This window comes from Acanthopagrus latus, chromosome 17 (genome assembly GCF_904848185.1).
Source record: "Acanthopagrus latus isolate v.2019 chromosome 17, fAcaLat1.1, whole genome shotgun sequence".
NCBI classification, from domain to species: Eukaryota; Metazoa; Chordata; class Actinopteri; order Spariformes; family Sparidae; genus Acanthopagrus; species Acanthopagrus latus.
The window spans coordinates 13,527,811-13,542,782 of NC_051055.1; the positions used below are offsets into that span (position 1 = coordinate 13,527,811).

Below are 14,972 nucleotides of genomic sequence, written 5' to 3' on the forward strand. Positions count from 1 at the left end.
TCATCCATCTCCATTCTACTGTATCATCTCTTCTTCTCCATCATTCTATGAATGTTAATAATATGTGATGACCTCTATTTCAAGATCACTAACCTCTGTAATGGTGCCACTTCACTGCTCTATAATAGACCAGTGCGGGAGCAGCTGAGGAGCTGGGCCATATCTAATGCTGTCTGCGCGCACACACACACACACACACACACACACACACACACGCACACACACACACACGCGCGCACACACACACACAGTTTTATTTTTTCCCAGCACGGTGACGGTGTTACTGATTGATTCATACCCAGATATAAACATATATAAATCATTATAGTTACGGAACCATGACTTACAATTACTCTGTACGTCATGGCTCAATAAACACACTTCTTAAATGATAATTTAATGTAAAAGAAAGCCCACAAGAGGATGCATTCCACTGCACTCCTTTTGAACTATTGTACGATGTATAGTAAAATTACAAAAACTTCGGCTGTGAATCATTTTGCAATACACTATACAGGATTTGTTTGATCAAATGCATCACTTTTATTCATGATTTTTTAAAAGACTCTTTATACAAACCTGTCCCTTCCCTAACGTGAACTAACTGTGGACAAATGACCTCTGGCTGTGTGTCCATCAGGAACTACACCATTCGTTTCATGCCCGTCCCCATCATCGATGCCTCCCAGGCTCTGAAGGCCAGCCCGGAGAAAACAGAGGACGCTTTGCTCAAGGTTTGTTAAGCCTCCAGAGGTGTTGTCACAGTGTTATAGGATTTTTTTTTTTGTGAAGGAAACATGTTGTTTACATCAACTTAGGAATATTGAACAAAACATTTAATTATTCATGTTATTATGGTCACTTGATGACAAAAAAACTTGTTGGTTTGTTTTCATGACAATGGTATTGTGTTTCCTTCCCCAGATTGAGAGTTATCTCTACAGGAACCATGAAACCAGAAAATACCTGCAGGAACAGGCCTATCGGCTGCAGCAAGGCATCGTCACAACAACCACACAACAGGTGTGTAAACAAACGCTCCTTTCACACATGCAGTCCATCCCAGAAATGTTCAAGAACATTTATGCACAGGGTCACATGTAATTGGGAGAAGAGATAAATCCTTGTGACATATTTGAATACACAACCTGGTTATGGTAACAAAAAAAATGCACTTGTCTTGCAAACTGGACAGCAACAGCTCTTGCTTTGCCGTGTACTTAAAAGTAGTGAGAGAAATCTTCCCCTGCATACACACAGATCTAGCCTTTCCCTATCTGCTCAAGTTTTATGATGGTGGACATCCATAAATGTTGCATAACAGCCATCTGCTGGCTGTCCCTTCCTCTCTGAAGATGTCCGCCCACCTTGAGTCCAGGTCTTCTCCGAGGTGTCTGCCTGTAAAAAGGCAGTTTTTTATACCACTGTGGCCAAATGTTGGCTCATTGGCCAATGTTGGGTCCCTGAAAATTAATTAAAGAATGCAGTCTAAACATGCCCCACTGAAAAAAGGTTCATGAGATAGCCTTTTACTGGGAATTGTGCTATATAGATAACATAGACTTGATTTGATTTGAGTGTCTCTTGCTCACTCAAGTCCTTCATGTTTGTTTTTTGTCTTCCAGATGATTGACAGGATTTGTGTGAAGGTGCAGGACCACCTGAACTCTCTGAGGAACTCGGAGACAGACGTCGTCTTGGAGGACGTCAGGTCGGCAGAGAGCCTCATCAAAGATGCCCGGAACTCTAAAACGGTGAGGAGGGCACACATTAAATGAGAAAGTTTATGGAGATCAGTTGTCTCGTATTTTCCTACATCCTTTCTTTTGCTTCATATACCAAACCTGTGTCCTTGTTCCTTTGTCTACAACAGCTGCTCCCAAATCTCTACCACCTTGGATCGGCTGCCAGAGAGGAAGTGAACAGTTCGTCAGTGGGACCCATCCAGGAGAAACTGGAGTCCATGGCTGGGGAGGTGACAAATGTCATGGACCAGCAGCTACAGGTAGAGTCAGAGCAAAATATAATGATGAATCATAATGAAACAAGTCAGAATAATCTCAGTTATCTCCACTCCCTCCAGACTCTGTTGGAGTCAATGGTGGATGCAGCAGAGGCTCTTTGCCCCCATGTGATGAAGAAGAGTAACCTTCGTCAAGAGCTAATGAAAGCCAGTTCTTCCAAGATGGTAGTACCCAAAAGCTTTGTGACCAAAACCCTCCTGGAGCAGTCTGGGGTGGATATCATCAACAAGATGAGGTCTGTGTGTGTGTTTGTGGGTTGAATAGTGTCAATAGTGCCTGTAGACATTTAAAATATGGTTCAATGAGATCTTCCGGTGACCTCCTGTCACAGTCTTCTCCGTCACCTGACCGTCAGGATCTTTTTCTCTGTGTGTCAGTGAGGTGAAGCTGAGTCTGGCATCCTTCCTGTCTGATCGCATCGTTGATGAGATTCTGGAGTCTCTTTCCACTTCCCAACTCACTCTGGTAAGATTCAGTTCAACTGGCTCATTCATTCATTCACAATGGTTGTTAATTTCAGCCCTTTAAATCAGCTAAATCAACTTTCATTTAACCTTTTCGTATTTCAGTCTTTTCACTTTTGGTAGAATAAGCATGTTCATTTAGTCTGAATCTCTTCTTTTCACCTTTTTACATTCTCCCCCTTTACTGGCTGTCTTCTTTCCTCCACTCTCGTCCTAACAGGCAGATCATCTTGTGCGACGAGGTCGTCCCCTGGTGCAGCAGGAGTCTGTGGATCTGGATGTCCCGGAGGAAAAGATTCCCAAAAGGGCGTCAACCGAGATACTGGAGGCCGAGAGGCTGGAGGATCTAGAGACATGCATGGTAGGTTTGGGTCTATCCATGACTTATTTATAAAGAATCAACACAAACCATCTAAACAAAGCTGAAACCAAGTGTGAACCAAGAGTGCCACTAGTTTATCATTCTAGCTCTAGGTGTCTTATGTCTTGGAGGGATTTAAATTGAAATTAGTTCATTATAAAAACAACCTGTTTATTCTTTCTTAACACCAAGTTACATGTGGTTGTATTAGACAAAGGTAAACAATTACAGCTGGCTGAATGTAATCCTTTAATGGGAGCAACGGACCTTGAGGATTCACGATGGTATTTGTATAAGCATCTGTCTTGATGTTCAGCAAACTGAACTTTTGGTGTAAGTTTCAGCTTACTTTGTGAATATTTCATGGGTCTTAAGATGGAGATTTGTTCCTTTTTAACCTCAGATTTGTTGCAGAAAGGCAGCATGGGTTTATAAAAAGTTGTATGTGACCTGTGCTGTACAGTAAATGCAGGCTGCACTCAGCAGGAAGCTGCGTGTCCTTCTGTCTGGTTCTGTCTGTCCTCTGGTGTCTCACCCCTCTTCCCATCTTATATTCCTCCACTTTCTCCTGTTTCACAAGAACTGTCTCAGCTCTCTCCTTCGTGTTATGTCTTCACCAGGCTTTACTGTGTGTTGTCTTTCTTCCTCTTCAATCTTCTCTTCCTCTCTTCTTCCTCCTCTCTCCACCTTTGCTCCACGGAGACTCTGTGCTGCACCAGTGTAAGTAACTCTGGACTGTCCCTCTTCAATCTCCTTCCAATCCACTCTTCTTTTCGTCCTCTTTCCCCTCTCCATGTCTCTTCACTGTGCCTGCCTGCTACACACTTCTCTGTGCTGTAGCTTTTTCTATAGCACAAAGGGTCTCCTGTGTTTAAAATATTGATCCCTGTGATTTATGTTAAAGTTAGTGTAGGAGAAGCTGCAGTATAGTAGGATGCATTTATCGCTCACATCTCCATATTATCTTTCACACCGTTGAATGCCGGCTATTGAAAATGGTTACTTTCCTTAATGCATCCAGCCGCATTGCACTGCTCCTCTCATCACCACCTTGTCAATGTGGATCACGGTACAATATATCTTAATGTGCAACATGTGTTAGGCTGCTACTCTGTGTACTATCGATGTACTGTATGAAGACAGTGGAATTAGTTTTATGTTCCTTTGCTGCCCTAATTCTCTTGCTTTACATATTAGGATACCTCAGTGTCTGTCTACATGTAGGTCTAATATGTTTGTGTTATTCTAGCTTACAGAAGTGTTTGTGCGCGTGTGTGTGGTAGAGAAAATCATTAAAGATGATTTCCTCTGTTAGTCATGATTATGTTTAGACTGTTTTCATTAAATGTAGTGACGTTTGGTCTCAGAGCAGCGGCTGATATATAGTGTGTTTGAGTAAACTGTGGACAGAATCCTGAACAAGACATCAAGATCCAACGGCCACCGTTAGCTTGTCTTTAGCTCCATTTTTGCTTATATTGCTTGTTAGTTTGTTCTCCCAGGATGTTCTCATTCTGAAGAAGAAACCTGGCTTATCAAACTGAAAGCTCAACCAGTCTCGAATGATGGACATTACAGTTAAAATAAGGTGATGACAGCTGCTATCAGTTGTACCTGATTATCTTCTCTTGTTTCAGATGACTCCCAAATCCAAGAGGAAGAGCATCCACAGCAGAATGCTGCGGCCAGTGTCTCGTGCCTTTGGTGAGTTGTTGTTATTTGTTTAGTTTTTTGTAAACAATTTGATGGTTTATATTTCATGACAAATTAGAATCAAATAGCACATCATCATTCTACTTTATATTTTAAAAATCTCATTTGAGTCCTTAACAGTATACTGCCAAATCAGGTTTTGCCACTGTTTTATTGGTCACATCCATATATCAATAATATATCAATTATTGTGACAGGCCGAATTTGAATCATTCTGTATTAACTCTATCAAAAAATTATTCTACACCGACGCTATTTAGACCTGGTGGTGAGAGTACACTTGAACAATGAATGTATCCCTAAGTACAAACCTACTAATGACCGTCCGACCAACAGAGATGGAGTTTGACCTGGATAAGGCCCTGGAGGACGTCCCTGTCCACATGGAGGACACTTCATCTCGAACGCCACCTACTCCGTCTCATGTGCTGCCAAAACTGGAGCATCGTCCGTCGGGAGGGATGGTGGAGCTGCCGTCTGAGGAGGAAAAGAAGCTGCAGCACTTCACCAAACTACGACCCCGCCGGAACAAGAAACAGCATTCCAGCAAAGTACCCGTGAGTCAAACTTTATTGGCTGAGGAAGCACAGTCTTAAGACTTTGGTTATCTCCAGAAGAGGAATACTTTAATTTAATTGCAAAACAGAAATGATTGAAACAGGAATGGACTATACACCAGATACTCAGGAATCAGATCGGCTGTTCGCCAGATGTTCCAGACATGTTATCACATTCTTCAACTTCTTCTTTCAGCAAATCAACAGTGCTCCATCTCAGGATGGGGAGCAGAATGGCCTCATGGGAAGGGTGGATGAGGGTGTGGATGAGTTCTTTTCCACAAAAGTCACCAAGATGGATTCCAAGTAAGGATAACACTTTTCTATTTTCGATGATACGTCTCTCACTTTTCATATACATTAAAGATGTGAAATCTCTTGTCCTCCTTACGAGTTGTCTTTCATTCTGTGTCCTCTCAGACGTTCCCTGAAAAGCTCAGAATCTCAAGATGGAGAGAAGAAGAAGAGTAAAGGCGGATTCCTCAACCTCATCAAACGCTCTTCCAAATCTGACAAATCGGATAAATCGGACAAATCAGATAAGTCTGACAAAAACCAGTCAGCTGCATCAGCTTCATCCTCCACCTCGACACCAGCTTCCACCATCCCTGAGGAGCCCTCCTCACCCAAGGTGGCATTAAAGAGCCCAGCGCCTGAGACAAAGTCCAGGTATAGCGTTTAAAACTGAACAATTTTTGTGTTCCATTCAAAAGTCAGTCCCAGTGCTCCATTCGAACGGTTATTTTCCAATATTTCCTGTCTTTAACTGCAGAGATGCTTCCAACCGCTCGCAGCCGACAGACTACAGCAGCAGCTCCGACCGCTCAGAGGAGCTCAGGACGCCGGACTCCATCGACGAGCCCTGGGAGGTTTCGGACGGCAGGGGCAGTCCTCAGGGAGGCAGGCGGTACCCGGGTTTACAGATGATGGGTAGCGGCCTCCTGGCAGAGATGAAGGCCAAGCAGGAGAGGAGAGCATACAAGGTGAGATGGTTTAAAAAAGTAATCACTGAGGTTACAAGGACAGACAGCAACATGTGTCAAATGTCTTGTGCCTGTTTGAGCCTGAAAAGAAGAGATGATGCTGACTTTCTACATTGAATTGATAATCCCTTAATTCACAGAGTTGGATTTGAAAAATATCGAGAGGAGTGAGAAGGAGGGCGGACATCAGAGAAGCCATGGGGGAATATTTTCACACGTAATGTCAAGATAAGGTGACAGTTAAAGATAAACTACCAAAATAAAGTCAGAGGTTTTATGACAGTTCTATGGCAGTCAGATATAGAAGGCTTAAAGAAGCAGACTAGGGTGTTTTAAATAAGATCGTATTTGACTTTGTTTTGGAGACAAAGTGCTGGAGGTGTTCAGTCTCCACTTGTCAGAGCTGTTTTGTTCAACACTCACTAACTGGTGCATTCCAGCTCAGAGAGCACTCAAAATAAGAAGCAAGAGATGGAAGCACGAACGGCTAATGGACGGGAGGAAGACAAGAAAAAAGCCGATATGCAAATATTCTGTCATGACTCACAGCAGGAGACCAACATCGTGGGAATATTTCACCTACTTTGAATTCCCAAATTCACTTAAGAGGCCTTAAAGCGCTCTCTGTTCCTTCACCTCCTTTGCTCTCTCTTCTACACTCACTCGTTCATTTCCTCAAAAGCAAAAGAAGCGAGTGTGTTATTTGAGATAAATCATGGTGTGATTTAACACGGAACCTCATTTGTCAGATGACACTGACAGGATGACAGGGCAATAACTGTGTGATTTGAGAACCACATCTGTGAAATGTGAGTTGATGGTAGCACCTGTAGGCATTTCAATGCTATGTGTTCGTCCCTTTGTGGTTATTGCACTACTGTGTGCGTGCTTGTGTGTGTGTGTGTGTGTGTGTGTGCACGCAGTAAGAGGTTTATGGTGTTTCGCAGCGTTAGGGTTTTTTCTGACCTTGTATCAGTAGCACTAAAGCCTCTCCTGCCATCTGCTTGTTCTGGCTGGCTTCCAGGCGTGTGCATGTGTGCCTGCGCGCGTGCGCGTGTGTGTATGCCGATAAAATGCAGAGAGAGATATTATGGAGGCAGGAGGTTATTAATACAAAGCTTGGGCGTATGAGCCAGGTTTTCTAACACAAAGGCGCCCCCTTCTGTTAAAATGTTGCCTCGCAGTGTATCGTGTACATGCAGTGTTACAGCACTGCACCTAAATAAAATAAGAGCTTGACACTAAATATATGCTGTATGAAATTGTGAAAAATGGACTGCACTGTGTAGCAAATATGTTGGACTCAAATAGACATTTTGTGCACTGTTTGTATAAGGTGTATTTTATAACACATCCAATGTCTTGTCCTTGTGTCTCCTCCAGTCTTCCAGCCCTGACAGGCCCGACAGCAACGCAACAGGTAAGCTAGCTGTTATATCTGTTGAGATAAACATGGAAAATAAATTAGAGGAGCAGCTATAAATCTGGGGGCGGGGAAGCTAACTTTAAAGTAAGTTCATCCAAAAGTCAATTAAAGGTCAGCCAGTTAAATCCAAGGCTCTGGAGATCCAAAATTGATCCAAAATTGATTTTTTAAATATGTCCTGGTTTGCTGTTAAGCTCCAGAAATGTTCCATGGAGTTGATAAGGACTTTTCATTTTTGGGTAAACTTATTCTTTATTCATGCAGGACTGCAGCTGGTTTTTAGTATTTGGATTATTTTCGTGGTTTCGTAGATTGTTTTACTGCCCACAAAATGCATGGATAGTTTAGTCATGAATATTGCCATTTTTGCTTTTCATGTTTTGGATCGTTCATACATGATTTTTGGATGTAATCTGGACTTTTTAAATATCTCAGCAGGCAAGTCCCAGCCCACCATTTCAGAAAGCAGGTCTCCCACCAGCTCAGTTAATAAATCAGACCCCGGCTCTCCGGAGAAGACCCCTCCGCGTGGTGAGGCCAGGCCTGAACCGGCCCTTCGTCTCAGGTCTACATCGTCGTCAAGTTCCCCTGGGGGACCAGTAAGTCCGAAACCACCTGTGCCACAGGGAGCGAAGCCCGCGCTGGCTGCCCGACCCACCATCCCCCAGAAGCCGCGGACCACCAGCAGCAGCAGGAGCATAGGTACATCTGAATGACATTTTTTGCTTTTAGATGACACAGCCATGGTCACGTTGTGCTTGTTGAGTATATTTTTTTTTGTGAGCTTTTATGACAAATAAGACAAAATTTGTTTCCTGCTGATTTTGCCCACAGACGAGGGCTCAGATTCACCCAGCAGTGGCAGCGTGTCGCCGAAGGTCTCAGCTCTCACTCCCACACTAAAGAGGATGCTGTCTGAGAAAGACAAAGATGGCCTGCAGTCGGGAGGCTCTGCCAACAAAACCACTCAGGATGGTATGTCACGAATATCTGTCAAGATCTTCTACATAGCCCATTCTTTCCTTTTGTGTGAATGCGAATCGATAAGCAGATTTCCCCTACACAGACTGCAGATGATTAATGTCACTGTCAGGATCTGACTCATATTTGCCTTGTTCCTGTGGAGGTTGTCGCCTGTGTGCATGTGCAGTATTGACAGACTGATAGATTCGGGTCAAACCTCTCTCTCAGTCCCACTGCCTTTCATGTATTATCTATTATGTAACAGACAGCTGGCTTATCTTTTCATGCCTGTCTCCGTTCTCATGTCTCGTGTCTCCTTTGGTCTTGTTTCCTTCCCTCCCTCTCTTCCTTTTTTTTTGCTGTACATTATCAGTGACTGCCTCTGGTGCCCGTCATATCTGATTCACATTTGCGCTCAGGCAAATGTGAATTTATTCTGAAGCTGCTGGCTACTTGATTTGTTGGTTCTTTGGTTTGTTGCCCAGTAGAGGTTTAATAAAGTCAGCGTTGTTTTTTTGTAAAAATACCGAACGGTTCCAGAGAGACTTACAAGCTGTGGTGGCCAGTTTCAGTCTGCAGCCAGCGCAGTCTTGCAACCTTAGCACCAATAGAGGTGAACCTAGAACCCAGAAGTTATCTTACCTGGTAATTCAATTTAATGACTGTGTCACACAAAATGTAGGACATTAACGGCATATTATCTAATTCTGTGTCAATAGAATAGAGCTGTTAGGTGGCAGTATAGATACGTGACTTTTCAATAGCCTCTATGCATTATCAAGAATACTCAGGTGGAAAGAGCAGGATCCTCTTCAGTGACTAACTCAGTCTGTCCCAGCATGCACTGGGCAGAGAGTGGGTTAATGTTCTGAACAGACCAGAAGTCCATCACACTGAGAATGATGCATATTAAAAGAAATGAACAACTTTGTGTGATTCGGCCTCAGTATTTCCTGGCTGGATAAAGTAGAGCTGGAAGTAGTAGACTCCTGGAATGTGCTGAAGACACAAACCTAACTCCCGAGGAAAGGATCTTTATCCGGGTAGCATCCATAGTTTCTATAAATGTGTGTTGCTTTAATCATGCTGTCCTTTGCACATTTGCTCAGCCTTTTCCGGGTCCCCTTTTTTCGTCAGCAGGCTCTTCTTTACTGTATACACATAAGTACACACAGCTGGAAGCACAGGAGAGCTGGCTGCATGAGTTTTGTCCAGGCTGCACTATAGTGATTCAGTCTTGCGGCTCTGCTCTTTGAATCCCTGGTACTGTGATTTTCTGAATTCATATAAACCAATATAAAGTGGGTGCTTGAGGTGCTTTAAATCACTTCCTTTTTTAGTTTATATTTAACTGGCTGGTATAGAGAGAAGAAGTCACGCTCCCTCCTGTGAGACCTTATCGTGGGAAGAATTTGTACAATAGTCAATGAGGAGAATGGATTTTTAATCCCCTTTGAAATATGGCATGAATTACACTTATGATTTTTGTCAACTGTCAAGTAAAAGTCTAGAAATTTGCAGTGTGTCATGATGAAAGTAAAACATCTAGTTTTGTGTGAAACCGCTCTTTGAACATCATAGTTTCAGTGTTTGGCTCAATATACACCAGCTGCTGTTACCTCAACACTGAAAAATTATTAAAAATATGTAAATCGCAACAAGTATGGCCATATTGACAACAGCAGTTATGTTAAAGGAGAGCTGGTCAGTTTTGCAATTTAGCCAATATACAGTACCAGCTCTAAAAGGTTTCAGTCATGGGTTTTGGTGAGTGTTAAACCAGACAAAGTCACATAAGCGCCTGTTGGCTGTGTAGTCTTTCTAAGCACTTAGTTTTATGACAAACTGCAACTTTCAAATTAAAGATTGTTTTTTAAATTCATGAACATCGTCTCGAACATCGAACATCATGGTTCTTGCCATTCACAACCATATGTCTTCAGAAATAAGGTCCCCGGAAGGGGCGTGACATTGCCTCTCTATTAGAAGATGAGCCGATTGCAATATTATAGTCAACATCAATATATACCAAAAAAAAGTACCAATCCAAACCAAACATCCAAATATGTTTTTAAATGATTTTTCATTTCTTTTTCCTTCTCCATCTCATCTCTCCCCCTTCCTCTTAGCATTGTCAGCAAGTCATTTTCATCTTCTCTCTCTTGTTTTCAGTGAGGACGGGCTCTGTGTCGGACTCTGTTCAGCGACCCAGCCCTCTCCGTACCAACTCTGAGGATCACGGCTCCATCAGGACCAAGGACCAATCTCCAAATCCAGACAAGGCAGCGGGAAAGAAGTCATCAGACTCTGGGGAGGAGGCAGACAAAAACTTTATTTTGATATGAGTGAGATAAACATTGATGAGCCTCAAGTGTTTTCTTTTAGAAAAGCAACTAAGGGGGGAATCCGATGGATATATTTTGGTTTATATTAGAGGTTCTACCTGCAGGTCCTGTCTGACCACACAGTATGAATCATGTTTGGTCTGCAGGAAAACCTGCTGTAGTATCAGGTAATACACAGTGTCAGATTTTATTTCATTTGGTTGTCCATGATGAAGTTATTGCTAACACTTGGGGGGATATCCTCATTACAGTTTTCAGTAACATCGCTTCACCTAGTAAACCAAACTGTGCATAGTCTCCGAAGAGCTTCCTTCTCACAAACCTACTCTCTGAAATCCTCTTAAAAAAAAAAAACCTTGAAGGATTTGATGATCACTGAAACCTGAATTAAAGTTTGTTAACCACTAAGAAGAGACACAATGCTTTCAGGAAACAGCAGACAGAGAGAGACTGTGAAACCATGAGTGTACGTCTAAAATCTTTCTTTAACAATCCAACGTCTCGTTTCCATTTGTTGCTTGTAGCTCGTTTCCCAGGGACCAAACACATGCAACAATAACACCAGGATCACTGTACTGTACTTGAACTCAAACATACGACCACGCCGGGACCCAATTGCATTTATCTCCCTCAATAATATTTTTACAGATTTTTCTAAACGCTATTTTCAGTGAGTTACTTTTCTCCGGACTTCAGAGGTGACTGAATCCATTATGCAATTCAGTTTTGGAGTTTTTGTTTCTTTTTTTTTTTACAGGAAGATACAGGTTCAGCTGAGAATCTCAGCCCACCATATATCAGAAATACAATTTTTGATGTTTTGATGTAGCTGACATTAAAAGTCACTCAGAGGAGACTCACCGGACTCTGAGGATAGCTATACACGATACTTAACACCCGACTGGACTCAAGTTTGTCTCTGTGTGAGAGAGTTGGAGTGACCATATGAAGTGTTGCTTAGGGAGGACTGTGGTGCACTTAAACTTCACTGATGACCAATCAATAAGGCTTCAGCACTGTTAACTAACACTGTTCTCTGTGTTACCATGCTAACCACAAAAAAAAAGGTGTTATGATGCCTTCAAACTGCAGCAATCATTTTTCGGCGATTTAGGGGGAAAAGGAGTTTGTGTCTCTTATTAAAGCGCAATACAGAGTCCCATCATAAACACAGTCTCTTATGTCTGTGGCTCAAATTAATTTCTAGCTCACACTCCTCAGAATAAATGAGAACATTAAACTAAACTGTGTGGTATGCCAGTGCTCGTCTCCCATACAGACTCTGAATTGCTCTTTAAGACAGATCTATCTTCACCCCTTATAATGTACTCGCACGTGTGGATATCACCCTGGTGTGCTGATGGTCTAATGAAAGCAAAGAACTGACTCAAAAAGAGGAATGTCATTGATAAACGGCTTGAAGGTAACGCAGATGGAGAGAGTGTCATTCACTGACAGTACTTCGACAACAACCTCTGGAGTCTGATCTTTGTTGTAAAGAGCGGGACACTGAGGGAACTCCAGCCCATCGAACACTCAGCATCTCTTACAGAACTTGGCCTTTAGGGGCTTTCAAATTCAGCTCACTTTCACCTCATTCCATGCAACACAAGACATTTCTTTGAATACAACCTACACGCATACAGATAACCGAGAATGCAGCGCCCGGAGTGAATGTGAACACAGGGTAGCTGTATTTTGACCACACGGATCTCTGGGATATTCTGTACGTAGCATTCCTAAGACCTGAATGCTACACAGCAACAGCAAGTTGATTATCTTTGTCTGTCATGAAACGCCCTTTTCACACTGCCACACAGTCAGCTAACAGACTCTCAAAGTTATCGTATGTTCAAAGTCGTTCATCTCCTCATTCATCATCGAGGGTGAAATAACTCGTACCCCTATTTACAGTTTGTGCCGTAAGCAATGGATTGTTTACAGTTTCACTAAAATGCAATACACATCGGGACGTTGCACCATGTTGTGCTGCACTGATGTCATATTTGAGTAGTAACGCTTTATGTTGAGGTCCTTGGAGGCGTTTCAGGAACACAAAGGAAAAAACTAAAACAAAAAGCATGACAGGTCTCCTTTAAGACTATATGCTATAGTGCTAATCATAACATGATCAACAAGCTTATGATAAGACATTTATAAGAAACATGTTAACAGTTTAACTTTAATAAAAGCCTAATAAGGGATTTACTGATCTTCATAAGACATTGCTCTCACTTTAGATCAGGTACCGACAAAAAGCAGAGTTAACTTACATTTCAACATAGTTAACTTTATAACCAAGTATGTACTGATGTTGATAAACCAACCACACATGAGCTTAGTCAAGTCTTAACAATGATGTAATAGGTAAGTTAGGTAAAAATTAATGAAAATTGTTTTAGTCGTTATTAACAATTATACAAACTCTTGGGGCTTTTATAAATGATCTTAAGCATCTATAAAATGTTGACACATATCTTATTAGGGCTTATAAATGTCTTATTATCTAACAAGGAACATGTGTATGATGCTATTATTAAGGCTTATGCTTATATATAAGCTTAGGAGGGTTTTATTACCTATCAACTAACTCTTATGACGAGGACCTTAATGTGAAGCTTGACCTCAAACTTTTTTCTTAAACTTACTTGAAAACACAAACTAACATGGATGCTTCGACCCGTCCTTCAGTAAACCCCACACTGAATGGATATGTGGCTATAGTTGCAGTGCACTTGCAGTTGTTAACCCTAAGAAATGGTGGAACCTTTCCCGTCTCTGCCACCGTCCTCTGTCACATGAACGCAACATTGAACACCTCTGTATGAGATTTGACTAATTTATCATTATATTGACAGATACCACTGTGGGAATACCTTTATTTTTGACTACATAGCTGACTGAACTGTGCTCCAACCTTAATTTTCAAAGTGCACTAGACCTCTTTCTTTACGCGCAGTGTGAAAGGGGCTCAAGTCGTATTTTATTGTACTGTACAAGAGACTAATTCAAGTCAGGGCCAAAGGTCTTACTGGTGCACCTTTTCCTATGGTGTCTATTGATGTCTTTTGTAGGATCATGATAAGATTTTGCTTCCTTGTCACTAATCATGGTTTGGAAAATAACACTGTTCCTGCTGTATATAGTTAATCTGTCTCTGATGTCTGCTTTGATTCACAGTGTCAGTCCTAAAACTCATCACTTTTTTCTTTGAAAGATCTTCAAGGAAACGAGAGAAAAAAACTACCACTACTTTTCAGTACCTTTGGAGCAAATACATGTGGCTGTGTTCTGTTGACACTGTTTCGACTTTTTCCTGATGCAAAGGAAATTACGTGGACACACTCTTCTTCTTCTTCTTCTTCTTCTTCTTCTTCAACTCTCCCGAGTGGGACTTCAGAAGCAGCTGGCTGTGTTTCTGTCACGATTTCCTGTCCAGTCCTGAAAAATGAGCATCCACTTCATTTCTGTCAGTGCACGGAGTGATGAAAGTGAAACATAACCAGTAGCATTGAGTCAAGACTCCTGAGTCTGCGTATGTGTGTGACTGCATGATGTGGCCGTGGGTTGTACTGTATGTATATATGTGCTTTCATACATGTAGGAGTGTGTGTATATATGTATGTGTAATATACGCACATGTAACATACACACTGTGATATATTCACATGCCTATGTGAACACAGCAAATCCTCTATTGTTTTGGTACTAAGTACGCTACTATACTAAGGGTTTGTTTGTAACTTATTTGGAATAAAAACAGTGGCCGGTTATGTCTTGACCACTTTCTGTTGTTGTTGTTTTTCCTCTCACTTGTACATTGTGTTCATAAGTGTAGAAATTAATTCTTTGTATGTATTAATTTGTTATTACGTGTAATAGATTTAATGTTACTTTCATCATGAGTAAAGCTGGAAAAAAAAAACTACATAAATGACATGTTTGCTCATTATCGGTCTGTTTGTTCCATTTTGTCATGGATCAGTATGTTGGAGTCATTCTGCTGGTGTTGGACATTTTCTTCACGCAAATATTAATATTGATTAAAATCATTTTACAGACTTTGAAACCTTTGCATTGCCTTGCTGCTTTTTGTTGAGGATTTGGTTTGCAGTGTGCAGAACGGCCACCAGGTG

The 14,972-nt window shown here is 41.7% G+C and overlaps 1 protein-coding gene across 2 annotated transcripts in view; it reads left to right on the forward strand.

Moving 5' to 3' along the window:
* LOC119005909 (F-actin-uncapping protein LRRC16A-like) overlaps positions 1-14,617 on the forward strand; it is a 74,660-nt gene extending 60,043 nt beyond the window's left edge. Inside the window, exons 23-38 of one of the 2 annotated variants that reach the window (XM_037074005.1) lie at positions 641-734; positions 925-1,023; positions 1,626-1,754; positions 1,874-2,005; positions 2,084-2,259; positions 2,402-2,489; positions 2,709-2,849; positions 4,487-4,553; positions 4,899-5,119; positions 5,316-5,425; positions 5,540-5,788; positions 5,892-6,102; positions 7,486-7,522; positions 7,964-8,230; positions 8,363-8,503; positions 10,664-14,617. In XM_037074005.1, the coding sequence (XP_036929900.1) occupies positions 641-734; positions 925-1,023; positions 1,626-1,754; positions 1,874-2,005; positions 2,084-2,259; positions 2,402-2,489; positions 2,709-2,849; positions 4,487-4,553; positions 4,899-5,119; positions 5,316-5,425; positions 5,540-5,788; positions 5,892-6,102; positions 7,486-7,522; positions 7,964-8,230; positions 8,363-8,503; positions 10,664-10,836 (2,335 nt within the window). In that variant the 3' untranslated portion in view covers positions 10,837-14,617. The remainder of the gene's footprint in view (positions 1-640; positions 735-924; positions 1,024-1,625; positions 1,755-1,873; positions 2,006-2,083; positions 2,260-2,401; positions 2,490-2,708; positions 2,850-4,486; positions 4,554-4,898; positions 5,120-5,315; positions 5,426-5,539; positions 5,789-5,891; positions 6,103-7,485; positions 7,523-7,963; positions 8,231-8,362; positions 8,504-10,663) is intronic. The other variant, XM_037074006.1, reaches the window with a different exon arrangement.
* The last annotated feature ends 355 nt before the right edge of the window (positions 14,618-14,972 follow it).